The following is a 23,265-nucleotide window of genomic DNA, read 5'->3' on the forward strand; positions in this document are numbered from 1 at the left end:
ATGCTTCTCCCAGTTTTTCAAAGATCCACCCCCCATGGCTTTGGGAGTGGTCTTCAGCAAACCGTTGTAGCGTTCAATCTTCCCTGCAGCTGGTGCGTAGTAGGGGATGTGGAATATCCACTCCATGTCTGCTCTTTGGCCCAGCTCTTTACAAGGTTGTTTTTGAAGTGAGTTCCGTTGTCTGACTCAGTCCTCTCTGGAGTTCTGTGTCTCCACAGGATTTGTCTCTCCAGACCAAGAATGGTGTCAGGTGCAGTTGCATATGGAGCTGGATGAGTTTCCAACCATCCAGTGTGTGCCTCTACCATAGTCAGCACATACTGCTTACCAAAATGAGAATGAGGTAGAGTGATGTAGTCAATCTGCCAGGCCTAACCACACTGCCCCTCCACCATGGCCACCCCCGAGGGCCCGCTCCCCATGTCCTCAGGACAGCTCCCTCCAGTGTGCTCTCGCCAGCAGAAAGGCTGCAGATCTCCAGAAGCAGCCACAGCTGCACCTGAGCCAGCTGCATGCCTGGGTTCCTCGGCAGCTGGCACAGGATCCAGACCCAGAGCAGCCTCAGGATCGGGAGGACAGGGCCACAGCTCCTAGAGTTCAACCTGGGGCACACGTTCACACCTCCCATGGGCACGGGGCACTGGTGAAGGCACGGGGCACTGGTGAGGGCACAGGGCAGGAGTGCCACACATACTAGGCACAGCCATTCCAGCAGGCCTGCTGCATGGCATCAATGGTGTAGTGCAGAAACTCGTGGGTCCTCCTGCCTCTGGAAGCAGAGGTGCTGGGCAATGTCTGCAGGAGGGGCAGCAACCAGCCTCAGCATCTGCTGCAACAGACACAGCTCCTCCCTCCCTCTCTGTTCCCACTCAGCCCAAACCGGTTCAGATTGCTGAAACTGGGAACTTGACCTGATTGCAGCTGGTGAAGCGTGGAAGGGACACAGTTTCAGGTGGGCACAGAGCTACGTTGACACGGTGGCAGCAGTAGCAGGGTGCTGATGGTGACTGATGCTGGCAGGGATGCAAGGGGACAGGTGTTCTCCACCCTCAAGCTGGGCATCTCCATCCTCAGTGGGGGCAACACAGGTGGGGAGATGTGGCCAGGTGTTCCCATGGCCGTGTGTACCACCATGTCCCCATGGCCATGTGGTCCCATGTCTCCATGTCCAGGTGGCTCCATGTCCTCACATCCCCACACATGTCCCCATTTCTCCCCCAGAAAATGTTGCACTACCTGAAGGAGAAGCAAGAGGTCGGCTTCTTCCAGAGCTTCCAGGCCCTGATGCAGACCTGCAGGTGACATCTTGGGATCCCACCATGGGCTTCAAGGTCCCCACATGGGGTTTGGGGTGCCATCACAGACATTGGGGTCTCCAGATGAGCTTTGGGGTTGCAGCATGTGTTTTGAGGTCCCCACACGGGCTCTGGGGTCCCACCATTGTCACTGGGGTCCTACCATGAGATTTGGTGTCCCATCATAGGGTCCCACTATGGGTTTTGGGTTCCTTATATGGGGTTTGGGGTGGGGCTAATTAGGGTTTGTGGAGCTAATTAGGGGCTGGGGTAATCAAAGCTGGGGAGTTAATGAGGAGTTAATTAGTGGTTAATTAATGTGTCCCCCCCAGCGTCCTGGATCTGAACACCTTCAAGAGGCAGAACAAAGCAGAGGGCCTGGGGATGGTGACAGAAGGCAGCACCAGCGAGTGGGTGGGGACCCTACAGGGGGTCTATAGGAGCTACGAGGCTAGGGGTTTATATGATAGGGCCTATAGACTCTTCAGGGTCTCTAGGGCTGGGGGACATTATGATGGGGTCTCTATAGGGTCTCTAGGACTCTTGAAGAATTCTACAGGGGCTCTATAGGGGTCTAGAGGGGCTCTATAAACTCTACAGGGTCCATAGGAGCTCTTTAGGGCTCTGAAGGGGCTCTATAAACTCTATGAGCGCTACAGGGGCTCTGTAGGAGCTCTATAGGCTCTACAGGGTCCCCAGGGCTCTATAGGGTGTAGGGCACTGGAAGGGGACCCCCCACACACTTGGTCTATCCCCTGCTTGTCCCCATCCACCCTGGCCTTACTGGCTGCCACCACTCCCTGCTTAACCCAACTGCCGCCCACTGGGGTCACCCGTAGGTGTCCCCTCTGCCAACCCCTGGTGTCACCCAGTCTCACCCTGGGGCATCTCCATGCTACTTTGGTCCATCAGTGCCACCCTTGACTGTTCTCCTGCCAGCCTTGGGTGTCCCCATCATGTCCTTGTCCCCAGGGCAGAAGGTGATGTCTGATGAGTTCACCCAGGACCTCTTCCAGCTGCTGCAGCTCCTCTGTGAGGGACACAGCAACAGTGAGGTAACACCAGGGGACATCAAGGGGGGACATGGGGTGGAGAGCACTTGGCCATGGGGAAAAATTTATGGGGCTCAAGGGGTGGGGAAGGGGCTTTGCAGGACCATGGGGTAGGAGCTGTGGAGAAGATGAAGGTTTAGGGTGGTGGAGAGGACCATGGGGTGGTTATGGAGACCAGTGAGATGGCCATGAGGTGGCCATGGGAGCCGGTTGTCACCTCACAGTGTGTTCCCAAACCTACCTTAGACTTCCAGAACTACCTGAGGGCCCAGACAGGGACCACCACCACCATTGACATCATCATCATCTGCACTGTGAACTACCTGCTGTGCCTGCAGGTACCTGGACGCCCACAGCCACCACAGCCACCCGTGGGGACCCAAGAACAGCCCAACTCCACACCATGGCCTCCAGCCTGCACCCTGTCCTCATATCCACATCCCCATGCTTCTGGTGGGTCCGCACAATGTCCCCTCAAGGCTGTTGGTGCCCATCTGGTGGTGGCAGGACTCCACCAGTGAATTTTACTGGTACTGCTTGGGCAAGGATGTCATCGACGAGCAGGGCAAAGGCAAATTCTCCAAGGCCATGGCCGTGGCCAAGCAGATCCTCCAGAGCCCAACTGAGTACATCCAGGTGAGACCCCCCAGGGACCTCCCAAAGCATCTCCCTAGGTCCTCAGGGTCTCCAGAAGCCTTGGTGTCCCAGAGATCCTGGTGTCCCTTGGAGGTCCTCCAAGGACACTGAGGTTCCAGAGGTCCCAATTTGCCTAAGCCCTCAATATCTAAGACCTCCTGATGTCCTAGTGGACCCCAAGGACAGCAATGTTCCTGGAGGTCCCCAGACCTGGAGCTTCACCATCCCACAGCTCCCTGTATCCCCAGTTTCCTGCTGGTCTCAGGACCTCCCTGGTGGTCCCAAGGGCCCCCACCGTGGTCTCTGGAGGTGCCATGTCCCCAGGGTCCCTGCATGGGCAACCAGCAGAGCCTGGCCCAAAGCTGCCTCTGGGACGCTGTCAGCTTCCTCCACGTCTTTGCCCACAGCATGAAGTTGGCCCAGGCGGGTACAGGGAGGTCCAACTGGGAGCAGCGGGAGGCTCCCCCCAGCACCTCACCACCCAACATTCTCCTTCTGTCCCCATGGTGGCCATGTGGAAGCTTGGGGGTGTGGTGGTAGGGCCAAAGAGGCCCAGAACATGTCCCCCTCAGGTCCACTCTTCCCCCTCCCTCTAGGGGATTGTTTGGCTCCAGACAGACAACGGGGCTGGGAGTCTGGGGGTGGGGGGTGGGTGGGTGGGTGATTGTTGTTGGTGTTTTTTTGGTGGCAGGGGGCTTTGTGTGTGTGTGTGTGTGTTTGTGGTTTATGTTTTGTTGTAACTTATTTTTCCCCTTCTCTCTAGCATTGTATTTATTTAGCAGCAATTGCATTTAATCAACATTTATCTAGTTTCTTTACAAGAAGGTTACATGGAACTGTAATCAAATTCTGTATTAAAATCAAGATGTAGAATGCCCACAGCATTTCCTTTATCCACTAAGCTTGTTATCCTATCAGTGAAAGAAATGAGGTTAGTTCAGCATGATTTGGTTTCGATGAGCCCATGTTGCCTACAAGTCATTTTTCTCTGGCTGCTGACAAATTATCTGCTTTATTATTTGTTCTAGCAGTTTACGAAGTACTGAGTCTATATGTATCACTCAGCAAGGTTTTATCAAATGACATGAAGATAACTGCCCACCTTGAACCTGCTGTAAATAGGGATTTGTGGAAATGCCCTACTGCTTAATTATTTATCTAGATTAAGCTTTTCTTTACTTTCAAAGTTAGATGATCTTAGACTTCACACATTGAAGAGCAGAAGGTTTGCTGTTTCATGGATGAAGAGTTATTTTCCTCATGATCCCACATATCCAATCCCACCAAAAACACAACCAACTTGCAGAGAGGGAAAAGGTGGAATGCAAATACCCATGTTTTCTCCCTGGCTAGGGTGAGCTGTGTGTTTTCTAGTCCTTTCAGATGCCAGCAGAATGAATGGATGATGAAGATAAACTTCTCTCTTTGTCTGAGATGGTGATACCACCATCTAAACTAATACTCAAAGGCTTTTGTTAGAGCAGCACAAGTGTAATGGTTTGAGCCTTAACTGGGAGTTAAAAGCCCAGATGGGGGAAAGGCTGAGAATCTCTCCCACACTCCTCCCTCCCTTCCCCCAGACAGAGAGGGGGGGCAAAAAAGGGTAAGAAAGGGTAAGGAGCAAATCCACTAAACAATAATCTGGAGTCGGCTTGGAAGTAGAGAGGTGAAGAATTTTCTTTAAACAATATATATATATATATAACACAATAACAGGAAAGGTTCACAAGGGGCAAGGAACAAGGATGGATGGGAGGGAGACAAGAAAGAGTAATACAAAACCAGTCTTTCTCTGAGGAGGTGCGAAGGCAGCAGGGAGAAGGATCAGGTCTGGCCACATGGCTGAGGAGCAGGAGGGCAGCTGCAGTAGCTCTCATCCAGCAGAGGCAGGAGCCAAAAGGAGGGCCAACAGCTACGATGTCCTGCTTTTTATACCCTAGCTGGGCAGGGAGGGGGGAGTGGAACAGACTCAGCTTCCCAGGGGAAAACGTCCTGCAGGGAGGGTAAAGTACCCTCCACCCTGCTTTGGTTTCTTTGTTTTCAGAAAAGGGTGTTAACCCACCACAATAAGTCACACACAGAAGACAGTATCAAAGAGCCCACATGAGCACATCTGCCATGTATTGTATAGAAGTCACCAAACAAAACTCTGAGGGATTTGAAAGCCGGAGTCAAATGTAGTGAGCTCAGCTCAGAAATGTTTAGAAAGTTAAGAAGGGATATATAAAATTTAATGTATACATTACAATTCCTGTATTAGTCATAGCTGTTCTATCCCAAAGTTTGCTTAGAAAAAGAGTGCTCACAGAAAAAGAAAAGGCTAAATTCCTGTAATCACAAAACAGCAACCACACTACAGGCTGAAGTGTTTGTAGAATCCATTTGTAGTCTCTTCTTCAACCTGGACACAAAAGAAGAGAGTGGCTTGGGCTGCACTTCCACAGGCACTGCCTTGCCTAGATCCCTTATGCATCTTAGCCTGGTTTTGTAAAAAAAAAAATAATGCTTGGGCTCTGAAAGATGGTTTATACAAGAAAACAGTCTCAGAGGTTTGCAAAAGTAAAATGGCCAAAATCCACTGCCTGCCATTGGCATAAATTGAAATCAGTGCTGTTGTTAGACATGTATGGACATCACCTTTCCTTGCATTAAGACTGGCCATCCAACTGAACTGCTGGGTCTGAGAAGATTTTAGGGTGTCCATCTCTGGAATCTGAAAGAGGGGCAAGTCATCTTACTGCTGCCTCTTAGCTTGGGACAAAAACTTGTTAATTTATGTCTTGGCATCAAAAAGCTGCATGTCTTGGGGTGAAGGCTCAACTAGCACAAGTGTTGGTAGAAATATGCTGGTTTGTACTAGCTGATAAAGTGTACATCCTGGCCTGTACACTTCCATGTACCCTGTAGCCATCCATGGGGTGGTGTTTTGGGTTGTTGGGTTTTTTTGTTTGTTTGTGGAGGGTGGGTGTTTGTTTGGTTTGTTTTTCCTTCTGTAAATTGCATACACTTTTGTTGTTGTGGGTGTTTTGTTTTTGTTTTGTCTGGTTGGTTTGTCTGAATGTGTCCAGAGAAGGGCAACAGGGCTGGTGAGATGCCTTGAGCACAAGCCCTATGAGGAGAGGCTGAGGAAGCTGGGATTGTTTAGCCTGGAGAAGAGGAGGCTCAGGGGAGACCTCATTGCTCTCCACAACTACCTGAAGGGGGATTGTAGCCAGGAGGGAGTTGGTCTTTTCTCTCAGGCAACCAGCACCAGAACAAGAGGACACAGTCTCAAGCTGTGACAGGGGAAGTTTAGGCTGGAGGTGAGGAGAAAGTTCTTCACTGAGCGAGTCATTCGCCATTGGAATGTGCTGCCCAGGGAGGTGGTGGAGTCACCGTCCCTGGAGGGATTCAAGAGGGGATTGGACGTGGCACTTGGTGCCATGGTCTAGTCATGGGGTCTGTGGTGACAGGTTGGACTTGATGATCCTTGAGGTCTCTTCCAACCTAGGTGATAATTGTGATACTCTTTTGTTTGTTGGTTGGTTTGGTTTTTTCTCAAAGCCAACAGAAAAGATTTCATTTGTGCTAAAATGCAAAGTTGCTTTTGTAAAACATAATGAAATCCATTTTTTTTCTGATAAAGTATGTAAGAGACAGTATGTTTCATGGTGGAAAGGCATGATTAAGTAATTGTTGTTCAGATGCTAAAATACTTGACTAAGTGAAGTGCATCACCCTGTGTACATAGAAACCTCCGTTTCTGTACCTATATTTCCCCAGAGCATTCTTTCTTGTTGCGTTTGCATCATTTAATGTTTCACATCCTTGTTTACCCATCAGCTCAGGTGGCCAAGCAATTACAGTAGCAGACAAATACTGCATCAGGAGGTACAAAGTATTGCCACATGGGTTCATACCCTGATTCAACAGAAGATTCAATTGGCCTCAACACGTATCTCGCTGAATCTTTACTTGTACTAGAACTTATATTGAAAGATAAACCACGTTACTAAAATTCAAGAAACATATGTGACTGAAAGGGGCAAGTGACATAATTTCTCACAAGTACTGAGTGTTCTACACCACCATATGTTTTTGATCTTGAACCACAAAACACAATGCAGTTGCTGATACCATCTACTTTTGCTTAAGTGAATGGCTGCTGAGGCTGGTGTTTCACTGACTTTCATGTTGTATTCACGCAGAACAAAATGTAATGCTTTTAAGTAGCACAAGAACTTCCTAAAGAAAAAACCACATTTTGCAACAGCATGCTTTGTACAGACACAATGAATGCCTTACAGTTTTCATGATTGAGATTGGGAGAGTGACCAAGAACTTTGGCTTTTCTGGACATTCTGCATGGTCTTGGAGAAGTCATTTGACTTCTTTGTAGGGAGGATTCAAGTATGAAGTTGGATGATAGGTTGGACATGATGATCTTGAAGGTCTCTTCCAACCTGGTCTATTCTATTCTATTCTATTCTATTCTAGATCCTTAACTTTTTTAAACTTAGGTCCTTGTAATCCTTTGTCTGCCTCAGTCCACATTTGTCACAATGGAGCAGGGAGAATGGGGAAGGATCAGAACAATCACCCTTATCTTAAGGCCTTATGTATGCCCAGTCCTTCTAAAAGAAGTGCTGAAATTCTCTGTAGCAAAACAAGCTCTCAGGATTCCTTCTTCTCTGGAAAATCCTTTCACATCTCAGGTGAGCAACTTCTGGAGCAATAGGAGAACTTGATTTCAGCACTGACAAAAAGAATGTTTTCAGACTCCTGCTTGGACACACCTGGATTTTAGGCTGTTCTTAAATCTGGATCCCCTAAAAATGCTCTTGGAGTGATAGAATCACTTCCTATTAGCAGACAACACAATTTAATTATGAAGGAGGTAATGGGTTTATGTGTCTACAAATCAATGCTAGATAATAGATAGCCAGGATACCTGTCTAGATTTTCAACATAATCACATGGCTTACTAACTTATAACATGTCACTCATAAATGGTACAGGGGAAGATTTTAGCTGAGAAATCAAATGCAATATTGCATAATGTTGTGGGGGTTTTGTTGTTGTTTTTGTTGTGTGTTTTGTGTGTGTGTGTGTGTGTGTGTGTGTGTGTGTGTGTGTGTGTGTGTGTGAAGAATGCTAAGGTAGTGTTTTTACATGTTAGGAAAGGATACCAAAGCAGTGGATAGAGATGCACTGTTTAAAGAGAGCAGAGATGGAAATAAAACTTGACTAGGTTAATTTAATTAATTAAATAAAAATAGTACTCTTGACCTGAGGTTGGATCAGGGGTGTGAAAATTCTCCTTAGGCTGAGCAAAATGTCTCTTTTCCTGTGAGTGGGCTGAGCAGAAATAGTCTGGAAATGGAAATGGAAAAATTATGTCTTGAAGCTCTGATGCATTTGAAAAGTGAGAGGTTGTTTTTTTTTCCTGTTGACAGACTAGAAGTCAATTTGGAATCATAAAAAAGATTAATGTCCTGAACCTGCACATTTTGTTGCACAAATAAACTTGCTTCTGTGAAGCTTGCTTCTGTTAAAATCACTCACCCTCCTGAGGACAAGCAATTGACCTAGACAAATCACTGAGCAATGCTATCTTGCTTTGAGCAGTGTTTTGACTAGATAGAAGAATAGAATAGAATAGAATAGAATAGAATAGAATAGAATAGAATAGAATAGAATAGAATAGAATAGAATAGAATAGAATTAACCAGGTTGGAAAAGACCTTTGAGATGACCTCCAGAGGTCCCCTTTAACCTAAATGCCTGATCTAAGGGAGCCAGTGCATTTTGTGTAGTTGTCCTTTCTGTTCCTGAAACTCATACAGCAAAGCTAACTTTGCTGTATACATCTGCTGCAATCTTACCTCCATGTATGCAGTGTGTGTGGTCTAAGTAACTCTCTGATAGCCAGGATCCTGTTTGAATTTAATAAAGCATGAATATTTTATTCTGGTGTGTGAAGAGAGCACCTCATTTGCCAGCGAGATGAAGCCAACATGATATTTCCCTATTTAGAACACAGCAGATTATTTTCATAGATAAGATAATTGCTGTGAAGGAACTATTGATGATTGTTTCCTCAAGTGTTGCCTAGGTCTGTGGATGCAGTGTCAACATGGAGCTGACAGAGCTGACAAACAATCAAGCTGACAGTGTTTAGAAACTCCCTTAGAAACTCAGGTTCTTTGTTTTGTTTCTCACTCTACACATAACAAAGAAATTAGGTGGAGCCAACATAAACTAGGAAAAATATTCCATAATCTTCCTTCAGTTTGCATCCTGGGACCATGAAGAATTGTGGCATAAAGATGAAGAGCATGGTTCTCCTCATTTTGCTAGGAGTAGTATCTGGTAAGAACATGATTTCATTATACTGCTAACTTTAGAACACTGTTGGCTGTTGTACTTTCTGTTGGGAGCTTCATAATACATATTTAGGGATCAGACATGGATGGGAAAAAGATCAAGCAACAATTATTTTCCAACTGAAATAGAAGTCCATGGATCACTGATTTACATGGGATTACTGTGGAATTCATGAAAAACAAAACAAAACAAAAAACAACCCCAAACCCCCAAAACCTTGCAGGTACACTGCAGGTGGGTGAGGTACAGGCTCTGTCATTACAGCAGTACAATGAAGAGTGTATAACTTCTTGCTAAGACACTTTCCTGGACGAGGCACTTGGTGCCACGGTCTAGTCATGAGGTCTGTGGTGACAGGTTGAACTTGATGATCTTTGAGGTCTCTTCCAACCTTGTGATACTGTGATCAATAACCACTACTTGATGTGAAAGCATTGGGAAAGGAGGTCAGCTCTCCAAGTAGCAATATCTTGTATTAATATTCCAGTGTTCTCTTTTCCAATATTGACAGCATTTTACTTTGAGGAAGTAAAACAAGCAGCCAAGCAGGAAAACACTTGTGAGGATTATTAGTAAGGTAACCTTTGCCCAATGCAAAAACATGGGACATTTGACTATATGACCATCTATGTATGTTAGTAAATTAAAGCAGATCATCAAACAGCATACCTCTCTGTCTCTGGGAGCATTTAGTGTTGCTAGCTGGTTGGGTATGGTGATTTTTTGTTCTGAAAGAACTGAAAGACCTGCCAAACCTCAGTTACCTTGTAGTTGTTTGATTATTTTCCCTGTGTCTCCAAAACTGTCATCAGAACACTGCATGCGAATCTCAAGCTTCCTTGAAGTATTTTTCTGACCCATGTCGATATTGAGAGGGAAAAGTTTGAAGGTGTGATGCAAGTACATGATAAAGATTATCAAATCACAGATAAATAAGACTGAAATACACATATTTCTCAAAGTCAGTCTCAGGAGTGTTTTGTTTTGAACTCAGCATTTGCCAAAGTTTAGAGTTGGTGATTTGGTTAAAGCATGCATTAAATTGCTACAGTCATTCCACAAATTAAGCAGGTAATCAAGCTCTTGTGAATACAGAAGGAAGGCTTTTGTAAAATCATTTGGAAGAAGAAGAAGAATGCAAAAAAATTTCAGTTAAAACCAAAGAAAGATTTAGAAAGATGAATACTAAATAAACAACCAATGCAATATTTAGAGATAATATAAAAGCATCAACTCTTTCTCTACTGTTCTAAGTGTTAGGAATGATTTAACCAGCTTAAAGAATGGTTTCCATTAATGAACTGTAGCTTGTTAAAGGGAAAAGATATATCAGGTACTGTCCAAAGATTATATTAAAAAAGCAGTTTCACTTATCAAAATGTTATCTCCAGAATGCCCTCTCAGAGCAGGTGCTCTGAGTTGTGAGTGATTTTTGCTGGTGACAAAAACTACATCACAGCCTGTACCTCACCCATCTGCAGCGCATCTGCCAAGTTTGAGGTTTGTTGTGGGTTTGTTTGTTTGTTTGTTTGTTTTGCTGTTGTTTGTGTTTTGGGTTGTTTGTTTTTTCTTTCATGAATGCCACAGTAATCCCATCCAAATCAGTCATCCATGGATCAGCTGTATCAGAAGCCACTGTGACACTGTGGAAAAGCACTATGGGGCAGTGCAACTGTACTAGTTGATGGTAGGCTGAACATGAGCCAGCAGTGTGCCCAGGTGGCCAAGAGGGCCAACGGCGTCCTGGCCTGTATCAGGAACAGTGTGGCCAGCAGGAGCAGGGAGGTCATTCTGCCCCTGTACACTGCACTGGTTAGGCCACACCTTGAGTCCTGTGTCCAGTTCTGGGCCTTTCAGTTTAGGAAGGAGGTTGACTTGCTGGAACAAGTGCAGAGAAGAGCAACAAAATTGGTGAGGGGTTTGGAACACAAGCCCTATGAGGAGAGACTGAGGGAGCTGGGGGTGCTTAGCTTGAAGAGGAGACTCAGGGGTGACCTTATTACTCTCTACAACTACCTGAAGGGAGGCTGTAGACAGGCAGAGGTTGGTCTCTTCTCCCAGGCACCCAGCACCAGAACAAGAGGACACAGTCTCAGGCTGCACCAGGGGAGGTTTAGGATGGAGGTTAGGAGGAAGTTCTACACAGAGAGAGTGATTGCCCATTGGAATGTGCTGCCCGGGGAGGTGGTGGAGTCACCATCATTGGAGGTGTTCAGGAGGAGGCTTGATAGGGTGCTTGGTTGCATGGTTTAGTTGATTAGATGGTGCTGGATGATAGGTTGGACATGATGATCTTGAAGGTGTCTTCCAACCTGGTCTATTCTATTCTATTCTATTCTATTCTATTCTATTCTATTCTATTCTATTCTATATTTCTGAGCACAGCCAGCTTCATTGGTAAGCCAGTAAAGACTCCCAAGCAGCAGTCAGCCCTGCTACAGTACATTACCAGTTTAGGAATGAGAGGTTACTACAATGTTGTTTCAGGACGTGCCTTAAAAGTTGTCCTGATATATGTTTTCTAGACACTCTTCATGAGATAAAGTACAATGCAAACCAGAAGCTAAATGGCAGAGGTTGTTAGAAGGGGAAGTCTAGAGATATGACTGAGATGGAAGGAGCTCATGCCAAGCTTTTGAATGGTACAGCTGTCTGTTCTCCTTCTAAATGCTTTCTGGGCCTGCTTCTCCTCCGAGAACTTGAGGTCGCTCTTCCGTGCTGAAAGCAGAGAACACAACCCCCAGAGCTGTTGCCAGCTCACACTACTCAGGAGTGCACATAGGTATCCTAGAAAGACTGAGACAGAAAGGGTGCTGCAGATGATGTAATCCACAAAAAGGTTGCTTCCAGGTCCATGTCCAGGTCTGTGTGATACAAAGTTGCTTGCTTTTTTTTTTAATGTGATTAGTGCAAAGAGGTGGCAGCACAGGGATGGTGCAATGAAGTAATAGAAGCATGCTCATTTTCTTGGCTTCTACATAAAGGCATATTTGTAGCAAACAAAAGTAGAAGTTAGGTGACAAGGTCTGTTGCTTTGATTTTATTTTTTTTCCAAAGATCTTTGTGCTGCCTATATTCCTTTCCAGTATCCGACACCTGTGCACACCACTCCATCATTAGAACTGCTCAGGCAGCAGCTGCTTCTTCTTGTGGGCTTCTTCCACTGTGCTCTGAAACAGGGTAATCAAACACATTAGACCGGCTTCTGTGAAGATAAGGGATCAAAATAGACTCTCTTGGTGGCACTGCAGTCCCATTTCACCTGTTTCATTAGAGTAAGCAGGATGCCTTCACAACTGACAGTGAGTTCAAGAAGGACAGGGATCTACTCGAGAGAGTCCAACAGAGTGCTACAAGGATGATTAACGGAGAGGCTGGGAGACCTGGAGCTTTTTAGTCTGGAGAAGTGAAGATTGAGAGGGGATTTAATAAATATCTGAGGGCTGGGTGTCAAGAGGGAGAGGACAGCCTCTGATCAGTTGCACTCTGTGATAGGACAAGGGGCAATGGATAGAAACTCCAGCACAGGAGGTTCCACCTCAACATGAGGAGGAACTTCTTCACTGTGAGGGTCACAGAGCACTGGAGCAGGCTGCCCAGAGAGGTTGTGGAGTCTCCTTCTCTGGAGACTTTCAAGCCCCATCTGGATGCATTTCTCTGCAACCTGCACTAGATTCTATGGTCCTGCTCTGTCAGGGGAATTGGGCTCAATGATCTCTGGACGTCCCTTCCAACCCCTAACATCCTGTGTGAAGGCAAAATAACAATAGCCACTCTAGATGACAACATTACCGTACTGAATTACAGAAAAGGTTTGGGGTTGCTTTTTTTTTTCCCCCATTAGCCCTAGTTTTAGTACCACATGATGTCACCATTCATAAGCAAAAAGGGAATCATCCCACTTTGTGTCCACTAATTGTGCTCTGGGCATAAGCTGTGTGTTGCCACTAGCCTAAGATTCTCAAAATTAATTTTACCTTTGTTTTTCATCTTGCAGGAAAAAGAACCCAGATTCTTAAGGGCTTACCTGCAACAAGCACTGTTGAAGAGAATGCAGCAGCTGGTATTTCTGTTTACACCTTTAATGTATCTGTTTCTCCATTGTCTTCTGAAGGTGTTGCAATAATTCCTACCATAGTAAATTCAAATCCACTTACAGAGGCTTTTGATATTAAACCAAACGGGGGTCTGGAATACTCGGTGAGTTTTACATTTCATCTGAGCTTCAGTCATGTAAGCTGACAGTGCACAGTATCTTACCTTAAACCAAGAAAAGAGTTGCAAATACAGACTGAGGTAGTATTTGGACAGTAATAGATAATCACAAATGAATAGCAGAAGCAATGATGAGTTTTAATTGCATCTGTGCAAAAACCAGCTATCACAATCATATTTATTCTGTGAAAGAAAAGATGTGGTTGTTGCAAACTAAGAGGTGAAGAATGGTGTGTAGAAATTTCTTCCTTCCCCAATCCCCCCCAGTGGTTTTACATCTTAATTTATGTGAAGAAACTGTGAATTTAAAGTGCCTTAGTTAACCCATGTACAGCTCCTGTTTGGCCACTCTCATCTAGGATTAAAAGGATTTTGAGTCACTTCCAAAACAAAGTAATCTGAGGCTTGCAAAGCTCACCACCTATGTAAATTTTTTAATCAGTTTGACATTTTCACCAAATAATTCTGGGCCCTTTCTCATATGGTGTGCTCATCCAAGTGCCTTCTTGATGTGGTTTCCCACAAGACTTCTCTCTGACACGACTTATACAAGAAAAGGACTGCTGCTTTCTCCACTATACAATTTTCTGCCCTCACTCTCCAAGTGAGAGTTCCTCCCTCTCATGCTCCTGACTTGTAGCAATAAGGAAGATGCCCTTCTGTGTTGTAGGGGGTTCTCCCAGTTTTCAGTCTTCTCATACCTCAACTGGTCCTGGAGCTTGGTGTGGAAGACTGAAACCTTCACAGAGATAAGCAGCTGCAAGACATAGTCCTGACTTTGAAGGCAAAGGGTTGCCTGTGAGGCAGGAAAGCTCCTTCCAGGCTTTTGCCTTCTCAAACTGTCCCTCACACAAGAAGTCCCTGAGTTACTCCATGAAGCCACAACATTGTGGTCTTTCTACTGAGTTTTTCCTAACATTTCTGCCAAGAAATACTCCAGCCAGTAGAAGATCATCTGAAATGCTCACTACTTGCATTTACTTGTACAGAATATAATTTGTATCTCTTGCTTCATGTGCTAGTTATATATATATACACACACATATATACATATATATGTATATATGTATGTATGTGTGTGTGTGTATATACACATATATATATATATATATAAATTTCTTTTTTCCTTTTCAGGTTGTTACCACAGGAAACCCTATCCTAGATTATGAAACTATGCCAAAGACCTTTGATTTACAGATTTTCGTTGAAGACAGAAATGGGACAACTGACCTTAGCATACTGACTGTCCAAGTAACAGATGAAAATGAAGACCCTGTGTTTCGAGGAAATATGGCAACTCAACGTAAGATCATGGTGGAGTGAAAAAAACACCCCAACCCTATAGCTGTGTACAGTGGTAGCAAAATAGCTAACATTTCTCCTTAGGGAAAACATGGGAGGAGAAAAACACATTATTTTTAATCAGAGCCTTATTTTACACAAGTGTTTGGTATGTTTCATCTCTGGAAATACCCTTTTATTTTTCTTGAGGCTTTGACCTGAAATGATTTCACCATCCTGAAGCACCTGAATGATAAAGATAGGAAACAGTCCAGCGACAGTAGCCTGCTGGAACCCAACCTTGCCGCAATCAAGAGCTACAAAGTATCCATCCAGTAACTCTCAGTTCAAAGTACCTGCATCTAGCAGAGTAATCTCTGACGCATAGAAACATTGTAATAGGGCTACATATAGCCGCCCGCACTCCGTCGAGTCGCCGTCTCGTGGCCAAGCGGCGGAACTGCACCCTTGGTTATGTAAATACAGAAATAATTCTGTTCAGTTGAGTTCTAGTCATAACACTAAGCCACTTACGGAATGTATTTCACGAACATGCACTAGAACATGTGTATAAGTTAGTGATTCATTGGTTATTAATAATTTTGATAATTAATAAAAATAACATTTTTCATATTCAGAAATTTAATAACCTTTTCATTATATTCTGTCTTCACACTGAGACAAATCCCTTCAGGCAGTGAGTAAAAAATGTGCACTTATTATTTTGTGGGATCCCATTTGAAGTCCAGACAGCACTGTACAGAAAAATATTCAGTAATACAATATTCAGTTGTTAGGGTTTTGTGGGGTTGGTTGGTTTGTTTGTTTTTGTTTGAGGGGTTTTGTTTGTTTGTTTGTTTGTTTGTTTGTTTGTTTGAATCTGAAAACATCAAACTGTGATCTGTAGGTTTTTGGAGCTGGCTGCTGATGCCCCTGAACTGCTTTGTGACCCACAGGTAATGAGGTGGTCAAGCAGAACAACGTGACTGCAGCCTTGACTTCTGCCTGCTGCAGAGGGCAGGGCTTGTCAACTCTGACAGGTTCAAACCAGGCCTGCTCAAATTCAGCCAGCTTCACAAATGCATCTTAAGCACATTGGTATTTCTGCTTCCATAAAATGCTTAGTTTGTAAAGCAAATTATCTTCCTCCAGGAAGAGGCTGTGTCATCTTCTGCGTGTAGCTGCTGTCTTGAATATCATGGGTGCTGCAGGAATCTAATAATAATTACATGTGACACTTCAGGGGATCAGCAGAGCATGAAACATACTCTGTGTGGGAGCTCATTAGGAATAAGTGCACCATCTAAACTGTCAGCTAGGGTGAACACAAATGTCTGATCTGTCTAACTGTGTGGCTTTAGTTTACAGCACCAGCTACAATTACGCAGTACTTGCACATTAGCCAAGTATGAAAAAGCATCTCTCTCTCATAAAACTTCATGTTCGTGATCTTGTCCTCTGGGAACAACTCCTTACACTAATCTGGGATTCCCACTGCTCTAAAGAGCAGCAGCAGTCAGTGGGGCTCACAGTGCGAATTAATGGTCCGGAAACAGCAGGTCCAGCAGATACAAAAGGGCATAAAGCAAATAATGTCTAAAGATCTGTTGTTTTGTTAACACCTTTAGCCAAGGAAAGACAAGCCAGTTGAGAGTGGGTCAGTATGGGACAAGCTGCCTGTGAGAATTCCTGGCATGTAAAGCAGTACACCTTGCACTTCAGTACAGCCTTAATAAGCCAAACCTTCAACAAGTTGTTCAACTTATATGTATAAAGGGAAAACAGAGGCTTTGAGCTCTCCTGGCAGGGGAGAGGGAGGAGTGATGATGACAACATAGCACAGAGCTACATTCACTCCATCTGCACAGCAACGAATGACACAGTTGTAGCCCAAATCATCACTTTACTCCATTCTTTATGAGGAGCTCCAAACAGGCCATATTTAAAAATCATTCTTTCTCCTGTAGGCACAAACGTATGGCTGCTCTCAGTGACGGCTGCCTGCTAGCAGCTGGTTCTTTTTTATCTTTGTGCTCTTTTAGGCTGGAGGTTAGGAGGAAGTTTTACACAGAGAGAGTGATTGCCCACTGGAATGGGCTGCCTGAGGAGGTGGTGGGGTCGCCGTCGCTGGGGGTGTTCAGGGCGAGGCTTGATAGGATGCTTGGTTGTATGCTTTAGTTGATTGGGTAGTGTTGGATGATAGGTTGGACATGATGATCTCGAAGGTCTCTTCCAACCTGGTTAATTCTATTCTATTCTATTCTATTCTATTCTATTCTATTCTATTCTATTCTATTCTCTTTGGGATGATTTTAGAATTATACCTGTGAAAAGACACAGGCAGTAATATGTGTGGACACCTTCTGTATGTTTGATGTTTCCTATCTGGTTCACAATAAGTAAACTTCTATCCATGCAGCTGTCACTATCTATGTCTTGGAAGGAACCCCTCCAGGATGCATTTACCAAACTGATGCAGCTGACCCTGAAAATGCTAAACTCAAAGTAAGTTGTATTAAAGAAACAAACAAACAAAACAACCCCAAAACCAAGCCACCACAGAGAGGATATAATCTAATGTATCTGAACAGCTAATTGGCAGCATCTTTCAACAACTACCTTCCTTATAAAGAATACAGGAAAAGTCAGGAGATGCATGCAGTTCTATGCAGTTGGAAACAGCTCACTTCTGAGACCAATGGAAACTAATCAAAACAGTGCCTAGGAAATACCTAATGGGAAAAGCCCAACACCAATTTTCTATTTCCAATTCATGTCTCTGCAGGAAGAAGTTTAAATGGGGCTTGGAATTCTGGCCTACCACTTTCCTCTCAGGAGATGCATGCAGTTCTATGCTTTGGAAACCACTTGCTTCTGAGATGAATAGAAGCTAATCAAAACAGTGCCTAGGAAATACCTAAAGGGAACATCCTAGTGCTAGATTTCTTTTTGCATTTGATCTCTCTGCAGGAGAGACTTCAAATGTGGCTTGGAATTCTGGCCTACCACTTTCCTGTGGGGACATGCACACATTTCTGTGCTGTTGGAAACAGCTCGCTTCTGAGATGAATAGAAACTAGTCAAAACATTGTTGGGGTAAAACCTAAGGAGAAAAGTTTAGCACCAAATTTCTTTTTCCACTTGATCTCTCTGCAGGAGAGAGTTCAAATGAGGCTTGTAATTCTGGCCTACCACGTTCCTCTCAGGAGATGCATGCAGTGCTAATTGGCAGCATCTTTTAAGAACTACCTTCCTTATAAGGAATACAGGAAAAGTTAGGAAAAGAAGGAGCATTTTCAGCAAGAAACCAAGACAACCCAGCCACAGTGGTTTTGGGCATAAGTTGTGTTTTGAGAACCCATTCTCCCAATCTAAGGCAATGGGCATTAGTGTAGTTCAGTCTCTGTAACTGCCACTGGCATGAAAAGTGCATATGACTTAACCCCTTCAACTTGGATGATGCATGCTTGTGCTGGCAACTGCACGTCACCATGTGTTTGAGGCAAATGCTGTACTATAACAAGGCAAGGAACAGGTGGAGGAGTGTTTAAAGCTCCAAAGTCTAATTTCTTGCTCTCTTCGTTTCAGTATTCATTGCTGCCTGCACAAGTGCCATTCTTGGTCATGGAAAGTGGAGCCATTTTTTCTACAGAGGAATTTGATTATGAGAATGGGTCACATTGGTGAGAATGTATTTTTACTCGTGTTGTCTGTTAGCTTACAGTAGTCAGAGAAATGTTCTCCTGCAAGCCACAGAGCCACTCTTATTTTGTTTTCTTATTTGACAGCTACTTTTTCAATATAACGGTAACAGATCCAGGCGGACTCACCTCGACTAGAACACTGCAAGTAAATATAATTAATGTCAATGATGAAAGACCTTACTTTACCACGTGAGTAAAATCTCCCCTTGTATTAAAAATGTAGACTTTTTCTCAGGTTTACTGCTTTGGCACTGTGATGGGTTGAGGCAGACCCCCTCCCCACCACAGGCAAAAATAACGACTCAGACAAACGGATTGCAAAAGTGATGGAAAGTTTAAATGGAAAGCGGTGAATGTTTACAGAGAGCCGGAAGCGCAGTGACAAAAGAAATCCCAAAGCAGACCCAGAAATATCCTATCCCCACCTGAGGGTACACCCAAGACCCCCAGGGCTCCTTCTTTCCCCTGCCTCCCACTCCACTGCTAGGCTAGTCTCAGCTGGCCAGATCTAAGACTGCTCATCCCCCCGGCCTTGGGTCTAGCCAGGCCCAAGGCTGGGAGACATCTCACCCAAGTTACCGGGTGGCAGCAAGGAAAGAAAGAGGAAGTGCCAGGACCCCCCCTGAGATTTTATTGTGGCACAGGGAATGATGGTATGAAATACCTAGTTTCCTGTGTCCACCCACTGGGTTGGACTTTTGGACACAGGAAGTACCCCATGTATGAACACAGCAGAGGGCATCCAGCCCTAACTGCTACAGGCACTGATGTGAGGGCATAACGTAAGGGCAAATAAATACAATAGGAAAATACTTCTGCTTTTTTTTTAATGGTTCCTGTAGTTTTACTTCAAAGCTTTAGCCTAATTTCCCTCTATTATTTATTTTTATATTCTTAAGAGTTTCAAGGCTCTGCCTTCATCCTGGAGAACAGCCAGACAAGCTTGTTGTGTTTGTTAGTATTTAGAGAAGTTAAAGCTGTGCAAAGACCTTTGGATATGTTCAAATAAGCAAATGAAACTTGTGTGAATATGATCATATAGAATGAATCATGCAGATGTGTATATCACCATACTGATGCTGAACTGTCTAGACAAAAGAAGGGCTCACTTTTGATCTGTGTTCCAGACACACTTCTAGCAACCCCCCATTGACCTTAGAAACATAAGCAGGAAATTGTGTCAGACAAGTAAAAAATGGTTTTGAAGTCTAATGGAATCAGGAATATTGCTGAAACTTTGGAGAAATGGGAAAGAATATGTGTCACTATGTGTCACCAGCAGGCTCTGTTGCAGTGGAAGACACAGTGAATTACTTGCTGAAGCAGAAGCTTGGGAATTATCACAGTTCTGATTGTGTTGTTGGTATGTTTTTCACTTGCGTGAGATGTTCATTGGATACAAGACACTCTTTACATCTCCTGATCCTGTGGCATTAGAAGGTCCCTGCTGAGAATGTTTATTATGTCATTTATGTAAAACAGGATACCTGGTAGCTCCTGGGACACGCCATGATGTTTCCAGACAATTGTTTGGAGCAATCATCCAAATATTTTATGGAACCAGAGCTATGCATAGCTCCTGGGCTAAGGCCAAGTATCTTGCTAGGTAAAGGAGTAGATAATCTGAAGAAACGGTAGTATGAAATGCTAGAAACAGACATGGATTTGTTGTTGTTATTTTTACTTGAACCTCATTTGAAATAGCCAATAATGTTAACAGCTTGCTCCCCATTACTGTAGTGGTACATGCAGGATCAATCTTCCTCCTGTGCCCCTGTTTGCACCTTGTGCTCTAGACAATTTCCTCCATATTTTGCCATTTCTATTTATTTATTTTTATGTCTGCAATGTTAATAGAGCTACTCTGTTTCTGAGCAACTCTGGAATCGACAGGAGAACGAGGAAGTAAGAGATCCAATGCCAAGAGCAAAATAGAATAACAAGATACATTCTTTATGCAGCTTTCACAAACTGCTCCTTTACTTCCTTCTGTAGGTTAGATGTTTTTACTCTGAAAACCCTATGTGATTTCTCTCCTGTTTGCTTGCCTCTTTCCACATAAGCTGGCAAAACAGTTGAAGATACTGTTTCTTCTTAGCCATTTCTGCAATTGCAAGTGGAGACCTTCCATTTCTGCGATTCTCTGCTGCATGTGTCACTATGTTGGTGTTCAGAGAGCAACAAAGAGCTCATGCTTTGCTATACTGGGCATTACAGACTAGCCAATTAGCTAAGTGATGGCATAAGAAGTCTGAAAATAATTGATCCTTAAAACATGCTTCCTATGCCTTTTTGTACCCTTGAGGACCACCCTCCTCCATGCAGGAATTGTTAATGTATGTTACAGTGGTGCAAAGCATTTGTCAGAAATTCCTTGCACAGTTTTTATGTGCTTGTCCATGCCTGATTTGGCATGTGGTTCAAATGCCATGATTGCATACCTTATACCAATGCGAGCGGGCATCTTCTCACATTGACTATAAGGCAATCACGTACAATTATGTGCCAGGCTACACCTGAGCTATAAAGCTCCCTTAATTCGTAGGAAATTTTTGACTGCTGTGGGACAAAACAGCAGCAGTAAAAAACATTTTTCTTTATGTAAAAAATTAATCAGACAGCAAGATGTTGTTGGAATGTTGGAGTGTGTTCATCTGTTGGATAACCATGAGACTGCTCCTCCTTGCCTCCACCTACTACAGGGGCAACTCAGCTTTTTAATACAGTGTACGAGCCTTCAGCATTCATTCCAGAATATGGCTAATTTCTTTACTGCATCTATTTTGTTTTCCTCTTGGAAAAATGAGGAAATTAAGGCAAACAGCTTTACAAGCTGATGGCTCCTTAGGGTGGTGGAATGCATAACTTAACAGCCCCTTCCATCTTCTGTTTCCATGAGTTTGTGAAAACAAAAATATTTTTACAGAGAAAAAGTTGTGGGGGAAGGACAGTCAGGTGTATGGCTGTACCATGCTTTATGACCACATACCAAATTCAGCTGGCAGAGCTAGTGACTGGGATATTCACTCTGAAATACATTTGCCATTTCTGAGCTCAGCTTGGCCAGGGCTCTCCTGATACAAGTGGATGCTCAGATAACTCTGCAAGCAGCTGCCCTTGAAAACACAGATGTTCACTGTGTTGAATTTTGTTTTATCTTGTAGAAAACAAGGAAACTACAGGATTCCAGAGGAGCAAAGCCCAGGCACTATTGTTGCCCATATCACAGCTAAAGATCCTGATGATGAAGAGTCTCCTGGCAGACTTTTCTTCAGCATCCCATCTTCTAACAGATATTTCTCCATAAATCCATGTAAGGCAAACATATATGTGCTTTCTGATGCTTAAAACCCAAAATGAGTGGCTACTCTGGAGTGAATGTTTTTCCTTGGTTTTAAATTTACTTGCTTTATTCTATGGATAGCCCTGGAAATACGAAATGCTTGGTATGTTATTAGGATCAAACTGTGGGGTTGTTTGGCCAAGATTTAGTAAGATTTCTTGAAGAAAGGCAACTTCTTCACAAATACTGAATTATGGCTGGAGAGTGATGATCTCTTGGCTGCAGTGGTCCTTCTGGAGCTCTTGAAACAGCTGCACATAGTTAGACCTTAATATCCTCTCTCCTCTTGGAAATCCACTCAAGTACTCAGGCACACAGCAAATCTGCACCTCAGCTTCATTGCTCAGTTCATGACACTTTTCATGCTAGACCCTCCAAGAGAGTGCTAGTCATGTCTCCCTGTGCTTTCTGGAGTGCATACACCCAGGCTGGCATTCAGAGACTTCTTTGCTCAATCTGCTGTTACTTTAGAACTGCTCATGACAGCTGTCAGAGGTGCCACATAACACAGTATGGTGAGGATTTAGGGTGACCTTAGGGTGATTCTCCACTGGGACACGAATTGTTTGGATTTTCTATTGGGACATGTAGTTCCACCTTCTACCTCAATTATACTCTGAAAGGCAAAGTATATACAACCTCCTTTGTACTCTCTACTATACTGTTATACTGTTGAAGTGCGAGTAGATTTAGAGGTGCTGAAGGATGCTTGAACAGTAATGGTAGAAAGTGAAGGAGCTAAAGACTTCTACTTTGACTTGCACAAGCTCTTTGAGGGCTGCCTTCCAAGCCATCTGCAGAGTCCTCCTATGGTATATTTTGAGCAATGTTTGTCTAGTCATTAAGTAGAACTTCCAAACCCATTTTGTATAAATTAAAGAAATAACAAAACCAGCCATGATTAGCATATAATAGGAGACTTTATTCTGTCACCTGTTGCTGAGCTTCCCTGTCCTTTTGTGTGCACAGTATAAGCATTTGTTACTCCTCTCCGTGGCAAACATCTAACTTTTGGCTGCATTCTGTCTAGCAACTGGAGTGTTGCAGGTGACTGAAAGAATCGACCGAGATGCTAATCAGTTCCAACCTAAGATCTCATTAATAATTCGAGCGGAGGACAGTCCCAGCACTGGTCACTACAGTGAAATGGAGATCACAATCATGATTGATGATATCAATGACAACTCACCCAAATGTAATCCTTCTACCTTCAGGTATTGTGGGTCTGATTAAAGTTTTCACATATTATCTAGCAGAAATGTTTTGCATTTAAAACACATATTTTTATGTACTGGCAGGAAGAGAATCCAGTTCTCTGAGCACTGTGTGCTAGGTTAAGCCCAGCCCAGGAGGGGGTGGGCTGAGAAGAACCT

At 44.0% G+C, this 23,265-nt stretch overlaps 1 protein-coding gene across 1 annotated transcript in view; it reads left to right on the forward strand.

The window, feature by feature from the left end:
* CDHR3 (cadherin related family member 3) overlaps positions 1–23,265 on the forward strand; it is a 51,077-nt gene that overhangs the window by 2,222 nt on the left and 25,590 nt on the right. The window contains exons 3-12 of the mRNA XM_054173789.1: positions 1,222–1,298; positions 2,686–2,983; positions 12,436–12,529; positions 13,347–13,549; positions 14,699–14,867; positions 17,265–17,350; positions 18,434–18,528; positions 18,634–18,738; positions 21,714–21,862; positions 22,923–23,106. Coding sequence (XP_054029764.1) covers positions 1,222–1,298; positions 2,686–2,983; positions 12,436–12,529; positions 13,347–13,549; positions 14,699–14,867; positions 17,265–17,350; positions 18,434–18,528; positions 18,634–18,738; positions 21,714–21,862; positions 22,923–23,106 — 1,460 coding nt within the window. The remainder of the gene's footprint in view (positions 1–1,221; positions 1,299–2,685; positions 2,984–12,435; positions 12,530–13,346; positions 13,550–14,698; positions 14,868–17,264; positions 17,351–18,433; positions 18,529–18,633; positions 18,739–21,713; positions 21,863–22,922; positions 23,107–23,265) is intronic.

The sequence above is a fragment of the Dryobates pubescens genome, chromosome 27 (genome assembly GCF_014839835.1).
Source record: "Dryobates pubescens isolate bDryPub1 chromosome 27, bDryPub1.pri, whole genome shotgun sequence".
Classification (NCBI taxonomy): Eukaryota; Metazoa; Chordata; class Aves; order Piciformes; family Picidae; genus Dryobates; species Dryobates pubescens.